Here is a 21,090-nt window from a genome sequence, read left to right as displayed (position 1 = left end):
CTGTTAACAAATATTTTGCAACAGAACATTTGTCTTCTAATTGTTTAAAAGTACAGTTACAGTGTGTCCACCTGCAAAGATTCTGACATATTAATTTATCTTCTATACATAAAACAAAATCTGTATATAAATGCAGTGTCTCATGTATCTTAAACAGCCAGGAAAAAGTGCATTAAAATGTAGCGTGATACTCTGCACATCTCATGGACTTAAACTAAAATCTTGCAATTCAGAAATCATTAATCTTATTACGAATATGTATGTGGCAGAAAGCTACAGAAACAGACGAGTACTTTGCTAATGTTGCAATTACTTTTTTGTATATTAAATGAATTTGATACAAAACTCCTGATTGAGCAGCGTTTTCAGAAGACTTGCTTATCTGATTCTCGAGCAGAGGTATATTGCAGATGTCTACAAAGGAATATTTTTCTTGCACTGAATAGTTTATATTCTCCTACGTCTTCCTTATGGGAGTTCCTAGTCCTTTTAGTCACCTTATCCCTTATCCATTACTAAAATATGCTATTAATATTAGGATGTGCTGGTCAGCAAAGCGAGAAGCAGTATCCTCTGCTTCATGAATATCACATATACATTAATGTTCACAGCGCTGCTGCCCACGTAATTCATTCAGATTAGTTAGTTGATGCGAATTCAAGAGAGATGTCTAAGATGAAAACAAATGTGCTCTTTAAGTTTAACCATATTGCTTAAAATTCGCTTATCTTGCTCACATTTCTAACTGAGTAGGTATAGTTTAAAGGGCAACTGAAATTTTCTGTAGATGGCAATTACTATTCAATATTAATAGAAGGTGTCAAACTAAAGTCCTAACCAAGGAACTTGCAATCCAGAGGGAATATAAATTCTTCCCTCAAAGTATGTCCTGTATTCTTCCACTATGCGTTGATGCATTTATACTTGTACAATTTAACATTTGCTTTTAACAAAATAAAAGATGACATTTGACTGCATAGGGAATTGTAACTGGAAACATAGCTAAACTATTCTAACATATGCCTAAACAGGTGGGTAATATTCAAGTCTTAAGCGCTTCTGCTTTCAGTAACACAGGTCTTTGAAAAAACCCTTTAAGCATGTCAGACCAGTTTTTATAAGCTCTTCTGTTTTATTTTTAGAGTAGCATTTGTTACCATGTATTTTTTCACAGGCAGATGTTTTTTTGGTCCAGAAGGACATTCTTCCCCTTACATTAATCCAGTCACTAAGGTTGCTGGGGTATAAAACACTTATATGGACAGAACTCATCAGAGGGAAGGTTTGGTTCTCTCTTACGTATCCACCAGCCCGTGCCTAGCCTTTTACTGCATCATGGGGTTGTAGCAGTTCCTTACATTAGGAAAAATTCTGTCTTGGCCTTTCCCTCTGCATTAATTTGAATGTTCAAATTAGGCCAGAGCTTAAAATAATTCAATCTACTGTAGTTTTCAAAAAAAATATTTTCACTTTCCCAACTCTATTATTTTATTTACTCTTCAAAAATGCTGGAATCATATTAGAAAAAGATTTATCTGAATGACAAGCAGAAATCATTACCCAGGGAGATAAGCCTATAAAGCATTAAAATTTATCTTAACACAAAATGCAGGGCCTGGTTGTGGCGCACACTGCCTATTTGTCTAATGGACATGTAACAGAGAAGTGGTCCAAATGAGCTTAATAAATCTCTTTCTTAAACTCACAAAAGACCACATCCTCTCTTCCATAATTCTATTAGAGTCTGCTCCTTTGGAGGAGATAAAAGAAGAGATAACCTCTCCATTCAGAATATAAAATAGCAATTGTTCAGCTGATGGTTGGAATATTTCCAGTAGAAGGACTTAATTATAGAACAAAATTAGCTCAATCTGACCTTTTTAGAGAATAATGCAAAAATATTTTTTTTTGCAGATGTCTTCCTGGAATAACTAAAATAAGGAATAATTTACTTCACTTTTTTTGCAAGAGCAAAAGGTGGTAGCATATGATAGCAGCATTCTTGGTGAGACGACAATCCAAGGACAATAACAAGACAGCATTTGCAGAAAGGGATAATATATTTTAATAGACTAGCTGATACAGTTTAAAAAACAGACAAGCTTTCAGACACGCAAGCCCTTTTCAGCAAGAGCAGGTTCACCTCTGTGACTCAAAATTGCTAGCTTAATATCTAGATAGTGTAATGATCATGTCATAGAAATGCATGGAAATGTATGGTATCTATATTAATTACATTCTGAAAGCTCCTCTTGGGATAAAGACAAAACATATTTTTGCAATCTCTATTTTATCTAAGTGATAAATAGGAATAATTACTTGCACCCACAGACCTACAGACTGGGTATGATGCTGTGTGTTAAAGCATTTCTCTACAGGTGTTTAGTTAGATGAGTTTATCTGTATTGAGGCACTCCTCGCTAGAAAAAAAAACCCAAAACTCGAAAGAAAAACCTCATCTGTTTTATCAGTCCTATCTCTGATTTCATGACATTTTGAATGCTTCTAAGCCATGCTGATACTACTGCATGCAAGAAAAAAGGCATGAACAGGTGGCGATATTAACAGGCTTCTTATGGTTCTGAAAAATGAGATAGAAATGTTTCATGTCATGAAAGTCAACATCAATAATCATCCATCTTGTGTAGATATGGAAGTCAGCCAATGTGGTTCTTGCTGAGGAGGCGTGAGATATTTCTTTTGCATCGGAGCTGCCGCTCTGGACACAAGTCATAATTTGTCTAATATAGATAAATGAGGAGAATATTACTAATACTTCCTTTTTTTTTCCCCCTTTTTTTTTTTTTTTAAATAAACTGAAAGCTCCCCCTTCTGGCACATTTCCTGAACTGAATGCAAGGTTCCTGGTGTCTGCTTTTAGCAACAGAAGATATTTCCACTTTTGCTCTCTTTTTTAAGATCCTTTTCGCAAAGATTCTTTAAAACTACTGTATTTATAGTTTCCCAAGGATTTCCCATTTCCCCATCAAGCTTCTGGTCTTGATGTGAACTCATTTAACAGCAGGGGATTGCCCTAAAGCTTTACCTACAATTTTCATCTGTTGCTTTTCCAGGCAAAGACTTACTTGCTTCCCACTTTGCTGCATATTGTACAGAGTATGGAAAACAACTTTTTCAGAAAGTTTGAGTGTTAGCATGCGTTTTCCTTCAGGGCGATCACTGTATCTCAGCTATAACCCTACCACCTATTTTCCTAGTAAGTGCCTTGAAATCACTTTGAGAAATCAACAGGATCTTTTTGAACCAACGCTGCAGCTCTGCTGAGAGCAGATCCTGTCCAGGCTCAGGGAACCTGCAAGCCAGGGAAAGGGGAAAAAGCAAAGAGGGACTTGTTTAGGGCACAGTTTTGGTAACTGCTCTAACTGCTCTCATCTCACTGCTGCCTGTGTTTCAAGGACCCCCAGTGTCAATTGTTCCTCTAATCCCTTAAATCAGTGCAGTTACTTATGTGCTTAATATGATGAACAGATTTGTCACGAATTTTGTACAGTCATATACTTACACAGAGAAAGGGGAAGACCTTCCCAGCATGTGCAGCCACAGGCTCCTGTAGTTCCCATAAATTCCTACATTTTAATTTTCTTACAGTCACTGGTACCATCCCTCAACTCCAAGCAGGCTGACAAAGGCAGTGAGACTGGTTAGGAAGCTTTCATTAGATTTGCTATCATAGATTCAAAGACATCATCTCTCTGTGTCCTTAAAAACTATTTATGGGGGACAGCATTTTATTGGAGCGTGAAGTCAGGAATGAGTGCTTCTGTGCAGGAAGGATTATACTGGGGCCATCCTTTGACATAGGCATGCACACCAGCCCCTCTGGCTACACAGAAGAAAATGAAAGAGAGTGAAGCAGAGTAAAATAACATCATATTCATGTCAACTCAGTACTGAGCTGTAATAGTAAAATGAGAATGAATTGATTATATTTATGACTTCATTTCTGGGCTTTCCCTGAATATCAAGGTGGTATTTTCTTCTATGGTAGTGATGCTACTTTGCTTTTTTATGCAGTTAAGTAGTAATTGTGGCACACTTTAGTTGTAGAATAGTGGTTATTTTGAAGTCCAGTATCAGAGTAACAATTTACTACGGCTACAGTGAATAAAGTATGCCATTAGACTTGGTACATTAGGTCTGGAAGTGGGAGAATTGCTGGCCTGGCACCTTATGCCACTTTCCTGTTCCCTCTCCATGGTAACAAAAATCAGGACTGACCTACACAAACAAAGCTGCTCGCTCTAAACGGAGCATAGCTCAACTACGGAGGCAGCGAGACCAATTAGCGTTCAGTGCAGTTTACAGCAAAGAAGGTCTGTTAGTATAAATGTCTACACATACAACAGAATGCCAAATGTAAGCTTGCCATTTGAAGTGAAATCAGAATAATAATAAAGTAACAAATGACATGTTCGTTATATACATGAATATAGGTACACGCATGCATCTATGTATTCTTGTTAAATCCTTACTTTATATATGTATACGCACACGTGTCTGTCTTGTTAGAAATGTCTCAAAAGCTGCTTTTATTGTCATAATGAAACAGTAGGACTCCTTTGAGAGCCATTTGAAAAACTACTGTAAACTTCTTTTGAGTAGGCTGTCTGCACTCAAGAGAGTTAAATCAGTAGAACTTTGATGAGACTAGAAGACCCACTAATATCTAATTAATGTGGAAATAATTGTTGTAATGGTTGCATTTTTCTATAAAGCATGTACTGAAAAACAGTTACACTGTTGATTTAGTGAGCATTAAATCAGTTTGATATGCAAATGGTGGCACTGGGCTACTTCATAATGCTGGTATTATTTAAACATTTGTTCGTTAAGCTGAGAAAATTGGAAATGTCAACAAATGGGATCCAAAAGCAAAGCAATGTCTTTTATCAACAGAGACTTTCTTCGAAGTTTTTATTGTCCACCTTCTAGAGTCACTAGGTTCTAATGACAAGAGTAACAGCAATACTAAATACGAGGGTATTTCTGGGAATAAAGTATAAAACAGTCATTCCTGTACCTGACTTCTTCTGCCGGTTTTCTTCCAGTATGAATAAAAGGGAGCAATTCTTGTGCTCTCCGGATTACCGGAGAGCATCTTTTTGATGTTAAGGGGTCATGGAAACAGCTTAAATTGTCTTTATCCATTTAATGTAGATTCAATTAACTCAGGTTAATGACTATGGGATAGAGCTCAGGGAGTTGAGAGCTGCTCACATTGTTCAACCCGGCTTGTCCTGTGACATAAGCTGCATTTTTGGGGGGAGAAAAAAGGAAAAGATAGTGTGTTGCCAGGACATAACCAAACACAGTCTACAAAGAAGTGTAACCGTTACCTCTCAGGCATGTGCAAAGCTCATGGCTGCATCTAAGTACAGAAGTGCAATACACAGTTGACCAAATCACTTATGAAATGACTGCAGCATATCTGTTTGTTAAATGTTTACTCTTAAACTTAGTACAATCAACATGAAGTCTTTGGGAGTAATAGGTTGTGACCTGTTAAGACTTAGCCGAGTATTTTGCCTGGGATGTATCTTCATCTTCCCTACATTAATATATCATGGCCAAAAGGGTGAATACCAAATAATTTGTTTCAGGAAGAGTGCAAAATTGCAAATTGTTGTCCAGTGAATATGGAAAATTATGTAGTTCCATAATATTTAATGGCATGTACTTTTGACATCTTACTTAGAAGATTGCAAAAGGATTACTCAGAAGAGGACTTGCTAACCCTTTCTTTTTTCATTTCCATTCACAGGATTTTTGAGCACTGGGGACCAAGCAGCAAAAGGAAACTATGGCCTCCTTGATCTAATTCAAGCTTTGCGATGGACTAGTGAAAATATTGGGTTCTTTGGTGGTGACCCATTAAGAATAACTGTTTTTGGATCTGGTGCAGGCGGTTCATGTGTCAATCTGTTGACTTTATCCCATTATTCTGAAGGTAACCGTTGGAGCAATTCAACCAAAGGTATTATGCAGGTTGCAAATTTTGACAATTTTGGTGTCTGCATGCCACCGCCATTAGTACTATGTGATGCTCTGTATTTTTTCTTTGTTCCTATGAACTGTTGAGTTCAGCTCAATATTAAGCAAACTTTTTAAAGGCTGTACAAGCTGCCTTCTCCCTCAACTCTTCTGTGCATGTTTAAATTTTGGGTCACTTTCTTCTTTTTCCTATGGAGCTTTGTAGAAACACTTTATAGCAGACTTCTGAACAGCATTTTCTCGGTGCATCATTTTTGTCTCTTTTCTTTCCTACCTAAGGGTGTCCTTTTTGGAAAATCAGTCAGTCATGCTCACAGTAGATGAGGTCATCTATATTCAGACAGTCATAAAAGGCATGTTTAGTTTCTCGTGAGGAGTAGAATTTAAAGAAAACTAAAATGACACAGTTTCTCTTTTCAGGCGAACAGCTGAAAACTATTATTTTGTGTGAAGGAAACAAGTACCTAGTTCAGAAATCTTTTGTCTGAAACTGCATGAACTTCACTTGCTGTCATCTAATAAAAGAGTGGTTGAATGTTTTGCATGCATGATCCAAAATTGTCAAAGCATCCAAGTTGCAAATGGATTTTCTTCTATATGTTTTTTCCTATTCCATAACTAACACCTTTTCTCTCTAGTTGAGGCAGACAGCAGGAAATTAAAAACATGCTGTTTGAGGCACCCTATTTCTTTTTCCTATGATTTTTGCACCACAGCTCCACACAGTTTCTCTCATTTGTATGGCTATTGCTTATTGATCACATTACTTTTGTCTCATTGTTTTCACACAGTTCTATCTGTATTGTTTAGTTTTACCAGGGACATCACACTGTGCTCTGTGTGTACAATCCTCCACTAATTTATATTGCTGTATCTCCATGGGGCACTAACTGGCCAGTCATAAAAAAATAATTCAACTGACATTAAAAGAGCTGCATTTACCCAAACTCATGATGCAGAGCCCATTGAGGTCAATAGAAGTGACAGATACTTTAGATCAGGCCTTTACACTATTTTAAATGAGAGAAAAACATAGCTTTTACAAGAAAATTCTAGTGGAAAATAGACTGTGGTTTAAATTTTAGTCTATTTCCACAATTTGATTTTTAATGTAATCTTTTTTTCCATTTTTTTGCAGGTAGTTACCTGCAGTTAAATAGGACATATTTATAAACTGGCCTATAAGAACAAGATGTAAGCATTACCTCCGAGGGTCACACTGCACCATCTTTTTTCATCAGAACTCACAAAAATAACTTTTGTCATAGAGGATTTAGCTTAAGGTTCAATGAGGACACCTGGTTTATCGTCCCCTAAGTCTTACTTTATCTTAATCTTGGTCTTCCTGATGTAACATGACATTAATGTGAAATGCCACATTTACAATATCTGGACAGCCATGTGTTGCCTCTTATCAGCAAATTTTACCCTGTCATATTCTAACACATGGCCAGAATTCTGCCAGGAGCAGAAATTGTTTGGGGAAACTGATGCAGTAACTTGCCAACATAGCAGATCAAAGGATTCGGGAGGAGACTGGAGAGGGCTTACAGATGTATACTTAAAATCCAATTGTGAAAGTAAAATTTTGAGGATTTCTTTTATAAGAAAGCAAAAACATGCTTTATTGAAATTCGGATTAAACAGAACAATGTGCCACACCCCCATGTATGTTGTTTCATTTGGGGATGGTTAGACCTGCCATTAAAAAAAAGTATTGAAATAAAAATTGGTCAGCTTCAAATAAGAAAACTTATTTCAAGTTTTCAAACATTTTCAAATATCTTAACATTTTCAAAAAATCTTTTGTTTCACTTTATTAACCAGTCTCTTTCATAAGCTGTAAATTCGGATGCTCTCTTTGCTTCCTTCATTTCCCTTTGACAGGATCCCTTGGTAGTTGAGAGGACACATTCAGCCTATTTCAAGATGGTGCTGTTCATAGCTGCCCATCTGGAAGTGGGCAGAACAGCACCCATCTTTAGAAAGTGCTCTGAAAATGTAGATGAATATATGCAAATTATTTTTATTTACTTTAATGAGACTTTGAATAGGAGTCACAAAGTGATATGGTCCATTGAACATTTAAATCTTCTTTCCATCAGTCTGAAGCCCATAAGCTATAACAATCATACACATTATCAGATAAAAATGTAGTTCTCCATCCTGTGTGGTACCAATTTCTGCCAGGAATTGTGTGACAGAATGAAAATAATTTTTCATACTGTTGTTCATTTTTCACCAAATGGTTTGAGAGGAGGAATATTTCCGTAAGCATTCTTCAGCAGGAGGGATGATTAGTTCCATTTCCTGAGATAACTTCATGGCCAGAGGACTTGACCACTTTTACTTAGTCCAACATTTAATGTTTATGTAGCACTTAGCAAGCCATAGTGTTTATATCAGCATTTTCTCAATACATAGCTTACACTTTCTGTCCTTGTTCAGAGATATTTAATAAAGCAATAAAAATAGATTTACACAATATGCAAAAAAGAAACATTATGAAGTATCACGAAATACATCTTTGTGAAATTCAGTTTTGTCATTTAGTTACATTTATTACAATGCCTGGATCCTCTGCCGTAATTCCACTGACTTTGAGCTGATTTATACTAGCTCAATATCTGACCTTGTAAACATGCAAATATCTTTTTACCTGCTTTATAGCTCAAGTTCTTTCTTATTTTTTACTCATAGCTTGAAAGGAAATAATATCCTGGATATGACTTCTCATAAATTTAAGGAGAGACTTGAGTTTACATATTTCAGTCCCTACACCTATCTGATTTTAAGACTTTTGGATTTGGACATAATACTGTCTAGAATGATTTTTAAATTGCTCAGAAGTTTGTAAAATGTTTCCTGGCAGCAACTGATTCCAACTAACTTCTAAGTGTACAGGCTCTGGTGCTGCAACAGAGGCTGTAAAGGCATGTCTCTGGCTTGATTTAGGGGCTATGCAAGTTTTTTATCAATAGAAATATGTTACGTATCAAAGTAAAAGCCATCTTTTGCATTATTGGAATAAAATTCTGAGGTAAGCTGAGCACCCTAACTTCAGTTCCTTTAGTGGGAGTACCCAGCTATTCATCAAGCACTGGACCAAAGATACACTCTTAGCAAAATTAAATGAGTGAGGCCAGATGTCACTTCCGGTCCCTAAGCAACTCTACCAAAGTCAGTGGAATTATTCCAGGTGCCTATCAGCATAAGTAAAACCAAATTTTGACCCATATATCTTAAATCAGCATAACTTACGTATGCTATAGACCATTTTGTATTACCCACAGTGAGCTACAGGAGGTAGGGTCCAGTATAAAATATTTTCCAGTAATTAGTGCAAAAGATGTGCTACTGAAATGAACTGGATGCACTTCCATGAAAATGCAAAAACACAGAAAGGACACAGTTACCTAAATATAGTCTAAGTTTCTGACATTAGAGATGAGCATTATTTTGCGCAAGGTTCAGACTCAAAATGTCTTTCAGAACGTGAACTTCTTTCCTCAAGGGAACGGGAAAAGGCAAAGCCCCAACACAAAGGGAGCACAAGAAGTATCAGAACAAGGGTGGACTTTTGATTGCATTAAAGTCAATAACCAAAAAATTTGATTGATTCATTGACTACAAGGGCGTGAGGCTTTCATCCATGATATGCTCAAAAATGCTTACAGAAGGGAGAGGAAAACATCAGTTTAAACATATTTTATTTTTTCTGTGTGTAGAATTCCTGGTCCAGAGTGCTAGTTAAATCAGCATAAATTCAAATTAATTGCACTGAGGTCTTTGGGATTTGCTACAAGTCTATATGCAGCACCAGATCATACTCTCTCTCCCCTAAATGAATACCTGAACTTATGTTTAAATCTCTGAATTACACAGCTAAATAGTGTAAAATATATAATTTCCCTTTTTATGTAAGTGTGATCACTATAAACCTTCATTAAAAAAACTCCTTACAAGAAAGGATCTTGACTCTCAGACACTTATAAATTTAATAGCTGCCTAGTACCTCCTCATCTATTACTCCAGAATATAAACTTTTGCTATGATATACAATTCAAAAGCACCTCACCTCTCACACCAAGTTTAATCCTAAACAAAACACAGAAAAGCAGTATATTAGGTTTATTTGACACATAGTTGTATGTACGCATGCTGCTGATGGCTTGAACAATATTCAGAAATCCGATCCATTTCAGAGGCTCGTTGGCTTTTCCTCCAACCTATAAATTGCTTTAACTTTAGGAATTTCTTTCAAGCTAATAGTGTTATCCTACATAAGGTAATATCACTTCTTTTTCTTCCTGAGTTTCTTTTGAAAATCTGTTCCTTAGCTGGACTACATTGAGGTAGAATGATTTACTTCAATTTCTGCGCACATTGCATTTATTTTGTATACGTTACCTGTAGGTACAATGACAGATCTCACCATCTTGTGTATTTAAGTACTATTAAGATTCAAGTGTCTCTTCTGTTAAAGTTTTCTATTGTTTCAAAGAACTCCTTTGAATCTTTCAAGTATGTAGCTGTTTCAAGGTCACTTCAGTAGTTTTTAAATATTTCTCCCCACAGGACTTTTTCAAAGAGCAATAGCTCAAAGCGGAACAGCTCTCTCCAGCTGGGCAGTTAGTTTTCAGCCTGCAAAATATGCCAGGATGTTGGCTACAAAAGTTGGTTGCAACATGTCAGACACTGTAGAATTGGTAGAATGTCTACAGAAGAAGCCTTATAGAGAACTTGTCGACCAGGACATTCAACCAGCAAGATACCATATAGCCTTTGGACCAGTAATTGATGGCGATGTGATACCAGATGATCCTCAGATATTGATGGAACAAGGAGAATTCCTCAATTATGACATCATGTTGGGAGTTAACCAAGGGGAAGGGTTAAAGTTTGTTGAAAATATTGTGGATAGCGAAGATGGCATATCAGCTAGTGATTTTGACTTTGCAGTTTCTAATTTTGTCGATAACTTATACGGATACCCTGAAGGCAAAGATATATTGAGGGAAACTATTAAGTTTATGTACACGGACTGGGCAGATCGACACAATCCTGAGACCAGAAGGAAAACACTGCTGGCTTTGTTTACTGATCACCAGTGGGTTGCACCAGCAGTGGCTACAGCAGATCTTCACTCAAATTTTGGATCGCCTACATATTTCTATGCCTTCTACCATCATTGCCAGACAGATCAGGTACCTGCGTGGGCAGATGCAGCCCATGGAGATGAGGTTCCTTACGTACTAGGAATCCCCATGATTGGTCCTACTGAATTATTTCCTTGTAATTTCTCCAAAAATGATGTCATGCTAAGTGCAGTGGTGATGACGTACTGGACAAACTTTGCAAAAACTGGGTGAGTACCAGATAATGAATAGTCTTGTATACAAACTCAGGATATAATGATGCAGTGCTTTCCCTTGGTTATCCCCCTTGGGAATGCCTCTGTATTTGTAGGATGAATAAGAGATTAAGGATTGGGTTGGATATTTATGTTTATTGGAATGTCCTTCAGCTCACTTATACATTCTAGCAAAAAGCGGGAAAAAATATCTTTGCGAACATTCTGCGTGAAGAAATTAAAAAAAACCTTTTTCCACAAAAATAATTAAGGGATCCCCAGAAAAGTGCAAAACTAAGCATTTAACATATGTGTATAGTTAAAAATGGTTACATTAGTAACTGCCTTTACCCCAGCACTGATAATATTTTCATCCCATGAGACAGAAAATTACATAAATATTGCATCAAATATAATACAGCTTATTTTAATAATGTATTTTGTTTTAAATTGACACTTCTGACCATAAAATATGTGACTTTAAACTTGAAAAGTTTTGTCATTTTCATTAATTCTTCTTTCACTGGTAATTCAAAACACTTTTCTACCTTCGGCCATTGGACTTTAAATCACTATGCGTTATAGTGAATTATGCCCTGCCATGGTCTTTCACCTCTGGAAGGCCACAGATACTGCGTATGAACCGAAATGCTGACCTTTATGAGCTTTATGTTACTAAAAAAGAAAAGCAAAGCTTAATGTCCTCTCACACTGGTCTCTCACAGACATTTGTCTGCATTACCACATTGTTGGCAATCTGTCCTCAGTGGCAAAAGATTTCAGTGTGAGATACCAGCATTTTGGGGAACTAGGGAAGTTGCTGAAGTCTATGTAAAAGAAGGGTTCATTTGCATAATGCTGTTTCTAATCAAGATTATTAAGGCCTCTAATTTTAGGAAATAGCATTCTGCTCTGTCCAAAGGCAGACTTAAACATTAAGTATAAAATCTTAATTATGTTAATTTTATAATTCTTTTTGAAATACTTTGTAACATTGGAGATTTTTTTTTTTTTTTAGTGACCCAAATCAACCAGTCCCACAAGATACAAAATTCATCCATACGAAACCAAATCGTTTTGAAGAAGTAGCATGGACCAGATATTCTCAGAAAGACCAACTGTATCTTCACATTGGCTTAAAACCACGAGTTAAAGAACATTATAGGGCCAATAAAGTGAACCTTTGGTTGGAACTGGTACCTCATCTGCACAATCTTAACGACATTTCACAGTATACCTCTACCACAACTAAAGTGCCATCAACTGATAATACTTTCAGACCAACAAGGAAAAATTCTGTTTCTGTTACTTCAGCCTTTCCTACAGCCAAACAAGATGATCCCAAACAACAACCAAGCCCGTTTTCAGTGGATCAAAGGGACTATTCAACAGAATTGAGTGTTACTATTGCAGTTGGTGCATCTTTGCTGTTCCTGAACATTTTGGCCTTTGCAGCATTGTACTACAAAAAAGACAAGCGGAGACATGATGTTCATAGGAGATGTAGCCCACAGCGTACTACTACCAATGATCTTACCCATGCACAAGAAGAGGAGATAATGTCCCTCCAAATGAAGCACACTGACTTGGATCATGAATGTGAGTCCATCCATCCACATGAGGTGGTTCTTAGGACCGCCTGTCCCCCAGACTACACGCTAGCTATGAGAAGGTCTCCTGATGATATTCCCTTAATGACACCCAACACCATCACAATGATCCCCAACACTATACCAGGGATTCAACCCCTACACACATTCAACACATTTACCGGAGGACAGAACAATACTCTGCCCCATCCTCATCCCCACCCCCATTCACACTCAACAACCAGGGTATAGCCAGACAAGACGAAACAAACTTTATTTTTTGATGGATTACAGTAGGTGATATTACTGAAGATTACTTGGCTTTCAACCTACAAGACTCTTACTATTTAAATATGGAGGAATATTATGTGAATATACATATCAAGAACTTTTGGGGTTTTGAAAAAAATGAATTGTACATATATCAAATGAACTTAAGAAACAAACAGACAAAACAAACAAAAGAAAAAACAAAAAAACCCAACTGTTTGCAATTGCTTGAAGCAGTTGTCCTGAATGATACTTTTTCATTCACATTCAAGTATTAATTTTTTGAAGATTTAAGTTACATAATGGAATTAGGCATGTGCAACACAAACAGGAAAGAACTATGACTGAAAATTTTAAAAACCTATAAATATGCACAAGGGACACACTAATGGAATGTCAGATAATTTTCACCAATTTTTATTTGGACCTGTTTTCTTGTGTAGACCATATTTACATATTTGAGTAAGTACACAAAGCACCAATGCTGTTAAGGCCTTAGAAAGGGGCTCATGCTGAAATCTGCCAGTCAGTTTTACAGCCTGGCAGGTACAACATTATCACATAAGTGCTGTCAGTATAAAAGTTGTGGGAATAAAGGAAACTGGATATTTTTAGCACGATGTGCATGATAATTTATATGCTTGGTGGCTGTGCTGCTGATTAAGCCGTAATTAAAATTCTTCTCATCCCATTGGAGTTTTTAATAGAAGCTTTCTCCATCAATTGGCACAACCTAAAGAAGTTTTTTAAAGGGGCAAAGGTAATTACAGCAAAACATTTCATGGTAGCTTCAGAAATAGAAGGGATTGCAACAGTTCTTAAAGGTATTTATGGCATTCTAGGTATACAGTGGTGAACCCTCACTGATACGAATCCCAGACAAAAAATCTGTATTATTAATGTTTTTTTTTCCCTTCCACCTAAATAATTTCTAACTTTAACATAACTATAACTTTAATGGAATCTCCTTTGATGAAGGATTTATAATTTGCTGTGATTTAGTTACAGTATGTTTAGTTCAAATTAGTAAAGTGTGTCCAAAAATTTAATTGCAATGATATTTTGCAATATAAAAATGCCCCAGTATTACCACTCTGATTACACCTTTCAGTTTATTGTTTAAACTCATGTTGCATGTTACAAAGCTTACTTATGATACTTTAATATAAAGTTAATTCCCTTTTTGCTAGACATTAGCTTTGCCATTCAAATGAATTCTCTAGACCAGATGGCAACAGTGTAGAAAAAGAGAGTATGTAAGAACGGGGAGAGAGCCAACAACTGCAAATTTTAAAATCTGAATACTACATATGTTTGTGTGATTTGAAATGAATGTTCTAAAATCACAAGAAATTTTTCATTCCCCTGTTGCTTTCCAGTAATTATATACCACAGTCCTTTCAAAATGTTTGTATATGTAATCAGATGTACATTTATATAAAAGAAATAATTGAGATGGACTTAAGAGCACATCCCTGATAAATACTTTCTCTCTTACCTGTACTATATTTCTATTAGACTGAAGTTATGTGATTTTTTTTTACATTTTTTCAAATTACTAGCAATTTTGATAGTTTGTAAGATAATGCGAAGAACTTTCTCTGACAAACTAACTGCAGTAACAGAAACATTTCTTTTCAGTTACTCTTTTTCAAGAATGAAAGCTTATTACACACAAAAATTGTATACTACTTGATGGAAAATTACTTTGTACTTCTTGGCCATATTACTGGTCACTGAGTGAAATAAAGATAATCTGGATAACGAATATTATTCCAACGCTAAGAGACCTGATCTTTGCTCATTAAAGAGCTAAAATGTTTATTGCTGTTTTGTCATTTTTTAATGAAGTAATGGTAACTGTCTCAAATAAAGAGTAATATCTTAAGACCAGTCTGGTTTTTGAAGACATGAACATGCCTTCTACACCAATACAACTGCATATTTATGGGCCAGTCCCACCTACAACCATTTCTTACAGAAATACTGACATTGTAACTGTATGATATCATAGTATTACATGCAAATCTCCCCTAGTTTTCAGGAATAAGTTAAAAATGCAAATATCGACACCAAAAAAAAGCCAAGGAACAGGCCTAATTGAAATAAATCTGCAGTATTCCATGACAGGAAAAAAAATCACCTGGGTTTTATTTGGGTGATTGAACTTTCATAAACAATTGCTAGGAAGTTCAAAGCATGTTTGCTAACATCAAGCACAAATGTTAAAACTGAAGCTGAAAGCGAAATAAAGTACTGCAATTTCAGTCATTTTATTTAGCTATTAAAAAAAAAAAATCTATATATTTAATTAGTGCGTGTTACAGTCCCCAGTTTTAAATTAAGCTCTTTTGGTAGAAGCATAAAAAATAGTCTTCAAAATCCAGGGTGGTCTGTGTGCAATTTCTGCCTGATGTGGTTGTGCTTTTAGACTGTGACCTGCCAATGTAAACCAATAAAAAGAATTGTCTGCCATCTGATAATTATTGTTTAATAGGAAGATTGTATTTTGCTATGTTGATGAAACAAAACAAAAAAATACAAAAATATTGATGGCCATAAAACAAGATATTCATGAAATATGATTTTATGTGCTTTTCTTAACTTTATCAAAACCAAAATAACTTTCTACTATAGTTTATTTGTGGCCATATATCTATATATCTCTATATATACAGTATCTGGTAATTGTTTACTTTTATTAGTTACAAAATAAATGATTTAGGTAAACCAAGCATGACACTACACTTCATTTCTGTCAGCCAACAGTATTTAAAATGTGAAAGATGAAGGCAACAACACAAATTTTATCACTCCAGTTCGAAGAAAAAAGTCCATTCCTGTGATGCAGATACTGTGAATGATATTTAGTGGCTACTTTATAATTACATTACAGCAGCTGGCTTTCCAAAAGTAAGATGGTGTCCCACATTTTAACACAACATTAAGAAAGACCTAGAGCTGTTTTAAAGCTGAAACAAAATAAAAATATAGGAAATGGTTTCGGAATATCTTCATTATGCTCCATGGAATATAAGTTTGTTCTTTTTAAAATATTTATCTGTTTGATTTGTTTTCCACGGTAGCCTACAAGAAAGCAAAATTGAGTGTGATATTTAATTTCTTGTATCATCCTTGGACCAGATTTCCAATAAAATTAGGATATCGGCCAGTGTTTGGAAGTTCAGTAAAAATATAAAAAGCCTGCATTTATTGCTTTCACACTTTTGTAAATATGTTTGCAGACCTTTTTAAGAAAATGTATTCTACCATTTTAAGAAAAAAATAACAATGGAATCATTGTCTCGTTTATCTATTAAAATTACAGGCAATATAATGTGCTGTGCTGACATTTCTAGGAGAAATAAAGCAGATAAAAACGCACTTTGCTGAATGGTATCTCAGTTGGTTATATGTAGTATTCTCCACCACTGAAGCCTCGCAGGGCATGGATGAACTACCTGAATATCATATTCCATAGGAAAATGTAGTTGTTTTCGTTGTCTGTACACAGATTCCTATGTCACAAGACTAGTTATTGGATATTTTGGTTATTTAAACACCCTGAAAACCAGATGAATAGAGGTCTAACAAATAAACATGTTACAGCTTTAAAGACACCACTGCACAGAAAATTCTGGAATTCCTGTTGCCAACTTCACTAAGAGATGAAACAGCTGAATTCATAGGAAGCTGTCAAACATCATGGCATTTCTTTGATGTTTGTAAGTTGTTGGGTTTTTCCTGTGGTGTTAGTTCAAAATATTGGCCTTCCCCCCCCTCCTTTTTTCTAGTAATGAACTGCTACAGATGACTGCTTTTTAATGTAAGCAAACATTAGATAATTTAATTATTATTGTGAAAATGTGCTCCCAAATAAATTAGATTAATGGGAAATACCCTGCAGGGGTTTTGTTATTTTTCACTCAAAGCTCTTGTCAAAATATCTGTTGCAGCAGTTCTGCTTTTTTTTCAGTCTGTAAGCTAAGGGGCTTTCTCCAAATAACATTAAAAATCTCTTTTTCTATTTGAAGTAACAACACTATAAGATTAAGATGTCCTTCTGAGGCCTCCAAATAAATATGAACAATTTGAAACGTGGCAAACAGGCTTTTACTCTAAACATTCTAATTTGATTTAATTCTGGCACATCAATACATTTGTATGCAGACTAGAAATTAGCAGCATTTGATAAGGCGATCAAGAGAACTACGCAGCAGAATCAATGAGTTAACCACCAGCCATGCGCAAAGTCCCTTTTCTCTTATGTTCTGTTAATGCTGTTAATAATTGATGTCTCATTTACAGATTCAGTAAAAACTTAACTTTGTGAAATGGGAAATGGTTAGAACAAGGTAATGAACTTTATCTGGTGGAGAATGTTTAGAAAAAATGTTGAGAATCACCCAGGAAGTGCAGATTTTTATGTGCAACCTGGCTTCATTCCTTTTGGTTGATATTATAATCCTCAGTAACTCATACACATGGGAAACTGTCATTTCTGTAATAAGCTTTAGTTTCTAAAAGGAATTTAAGTATTGTATGTAAATTGTGGATTAAAGCATCTTCTGGGTTTAGTTTCCCTTTCTATTGGGATGAATGAAAAACCTCAGAAGTGCAACAAATTTGTACAAGTAATTTTCATATAGTATCTTGAAATGTTTTTTTTTTTTAACTGAAGATAAAAGTACCATCACAGCACTAAAAGCCGTGTAAGTATTTGTCACAGAAAATGCCTTCTTGTATATATATATATATATATATATATATATATATGTGCATCTTTCTCTCCACGTGCATACCCACATGCACTACTCCAGCCAATAGAGGAGATTTCAAAAAACATGAATAAACAGGGAATTTTACCTTTTTGCACCATGCAGAGTCAATTCAAAGGTAAATGCAAGTGCTCAGTTTGGAGGTAACACCGATACCTCATTCTGCATTCTCCACTGTTATGGACCAGATGCTCAGCTGATGACATTTTTTTTAGCACCAGCTGAATTAGTATTTATCATAGGACCATTGAAATCAATGAAGCCCTGACAATTTACACCAGCTATCGATCTGCTTTCGGACCTTTAATGTTCATCATGGCTCATCTCACCGTCCAGTTTTGCATATCTTCTCACGCACATGAACACTCACTCACAGAAATTATTACAAGTATAACTACCTGATCTATGAACACTATCAGGCACTAAAATATGCTTTAAAATATGCTTATAGTTATTTGCATGTAAGTCCAAAATTCAGAAGAAAAGAGCTTTCTACATAAAAAAAAAAATCCCTGGTAATTACGCTGATGCAAATAAAAGGTTTGTATCACAAATCATCCGACTGAGCCACACGCTTGCTGTATATTCAGGACAGAAATAGCTGGGTTTTCTCGGTCATCTGAATTTTCCCCTCTCAGTGTCAGCAACGCCAGGCACTCAGTGTTTACGAGCTTAGCTTTAGAATTATGCCATTTTAAAAAACAATAAATGAGGAGTTCTTAAGTCTATAGGGTTGGGCAGTTAGTAGTCAGGTTTTCTGCTTTGCAGCTTTAAGAGCCAGTAACTTTTTTTCAAACGGAAGTTGATTATACTGGCAAGCAGAGGTGGCGATACTAGAGCTCAATTACAAAAGGTTCATGAATGACTGTGTGAACTGATAACACTTTAACTGCATCATTTAAAAAAAAAAAAAAAAAAGACAAATTTTGCATGTAGTGATTTTGTTCAGTTGCTGTGGAAGTTAATGAGAATTTCGCTGTTGACTTCACTGAAAGAAGGATCAGTTCAGAAATCTGCACGAACTCCTGTGAGGTCCATATAAAAGTTAAACAGCTATGACTGTGGCTTCTAAGAGCCTTTGGATATTTCCAGACCTCCCTGAGTTATTTATCCATCCGTATTTCTACAAAGAACGTATATGTTCAGGCATTCACGCTTAGTGGCCGAATACAGATAGGTTCTTCCCAAGAAGACACATCACCGTGATACTGCAAAATCAGCTAATATACCTTATTTTTCAGCAGGTCTTGTGAGCTTGGTCTCAGTAGTGGGTCAGTGTGGCCACACGGCTCTGGCCTGGAGCGTGATTGTATCTCATGGGCATGAAGGACAGACGAAGAAAACTTGTGACTGCAAAGCAGTCATGGGCCAGACGCAGTACAATATCCTTGATATAAATTTTCCCTGGCATAAAATGAGGGGTGGGGCAGAACCTTCTGACAGGAGGCAGTTTGGGAGAGCGAGATGTACAATGTACCTATTTCATCCATTAATTTGTAGAAACAACTTTGGCAGTAATTTACAGCAATTAAGACTATATGAAAGGTTCTAAAAATAATGCATGGTTCGTCACCAAATACATTTTCAGAAGAAGTCATGCAATACTTTACCGATTGATGATAAAGATATGGTTGTACAGTGTTGTTTTTCTACTTTTCACAAGGTTACTCCTATGTAGTGGTGAAATTTGGCTAAGCAGATGAATAATTTTCGCTCTCATTTGCATATGGGTAAGTCTAGAGCAATTTAATGAAAATGGAAATGTGGACCTTTACTAAAAAAGGTAAGTAACATCCAAAACCAGTTACTCTTGGCCAGCTAGTAGAGATTCCCATGTTAAACCACATGATGATTTCTTCTTTAACGTTCATCAATTTGCCATAAATATATTTTTCTCTCCCCAGTCAGTAACTGGAGTAAGCATACCACCTCTTCATAGAAGATGAAGATAATAGGAACCATTGATTTCTTCTTATGAATCATGGCTTCGGTGTCCAAGATCAGAGAATGTAATAGAAGAAGAAAAATAGCAAGCCAGGTTTTGGGGTTTGGGGTTTTTTTTTTGCTTTTTTTTTTTCTATAGGCACATTTGAGTATCTTGATTCTCTGAAGGCGCAGCAGAGCCCAGGACAGGATACAACCTTAATCACCACAGCCAGGAGCTCTGTTGGGAATTTTCCTCTTTCCTTGTCCAGGAGGAAAGGGCAAGGTTAAGTTCATGAAAGGAGACTTCTCCAGAAAAACACTCCCAACTGTAGCTCTGAGACAGACCAAGGAAGCGTGAAAACACTTGCAAATTCTGCTGTGTTTGACAGAAAAAGGAACATATATTGTCAAATTTAATAAAATATTGGTAATGTTTGTATATTTGAGATTCTATTAACTTTGTTTTAAAAAACAAGTAATCCTTTTTCAACAATACAGTTTATCTTAAACCTTAAAGAACTACTTGGTTACTAGAATTTGGACTGTGTTGTAATACTGCATGTGAATTCTCCTTTGTCCCATGCTTCTCCTAGTTCCATTCTACAATTCAATTCAGGGATTTTATTTTAAAACTAGAAACTCTCTGTTTTTATTGAGTTGCTTCAGTATGGACTACTGCTAGGTGCAGTTTGTTGTCTCTAACTCATTCATCATTTATGCAAAAAGTATATTATTCCAATCCTTTCAGTTATGATTTATTTTCTTATTTTTTTCTTACTTTCTTTAAGTTTTGGGGTTTTTTTTAAACTGTTTCTGTGATAAGTCCAATTTTATTTTTCTTCATGCCTTCTCACATTGTTACTACTGTCTCACACAAATGCAAATATTTGAAATAATTTAAATCTCTGTTTTCTTCACTTATTTTTATCAGTCTTCTTGTTCCTACTGATTGGAATTTTGCTTTATCTTGTTTTTCTTGTAGTTGCATATCCAGGGCTATTCACAGATGATCTCTTTTTCTATGAAAGTAGTGTTTAGGTACAGAACAGCTCTGAAGACTAAACTCCTCTATTAACTTATGAACTCGCAGACACAGAGGAATTGCTAGTCGGGATGGGAATGGACATCCATCTACTGTAGCATCTCTAGCGTCTAGCATGGC

The 21,090-nt window shown here is 35.8% G+C and overlaps 1 protein-coding gene across 7 annotated transcripts in view; it reads left to right on the top strand.

Annotated features, from left to right (window-relative positions):
- Positions 1-15,046, top strand: part of NLGN1 (neuroligin 1) — a 407,139-nt gene extending 392,093 nt beyond the window's left edge. For all 7 annotated transcript variants that reach the window (XM_076341355.1, XM_076341354.1, XM_076341352.1 and 4 more), the window contains 3 exons: positions 5,783-5,995; positions 10,591-11,380; positions 12,384-15,046. In XM_076341355.1, coding sequence (XP_076197470.1) covers positions 5,783-5,995; positions 10,591-11,380; positions 12,384-13,206 — 1,826 coding nt within the window. In that variant the 3' untranslated portion in view covers positions 13,207-15,046. The remainder of the gene's footprint in view (positions 1-5,782; positions 5,996-10,590; positions 11,381-12,383) is intronic.
- The last annotated feature ends 6,044 nt before the right edge of the window (positions 15,047-21,090 follow it).

Source organism: Aptenodytes patagonicus, chromosome 6, assembly GCF_965638725.1.
Source record: "Aptenodytes patagonicus chromosome 6, bAptPat1.pri.cur, whole genome shotgun sequence".
Lineage (NCBI taxonomy): Eukaryota > Metazoa > Chordata > Aves > Sphenisciformes > Spheniscidae > Aptenodytes > Aptenodytes patagonicus.
Note: the sequence above shows the minus strand (reverse complement) of the source record. Positions and strands in the feature narration are given on the sequence as shown.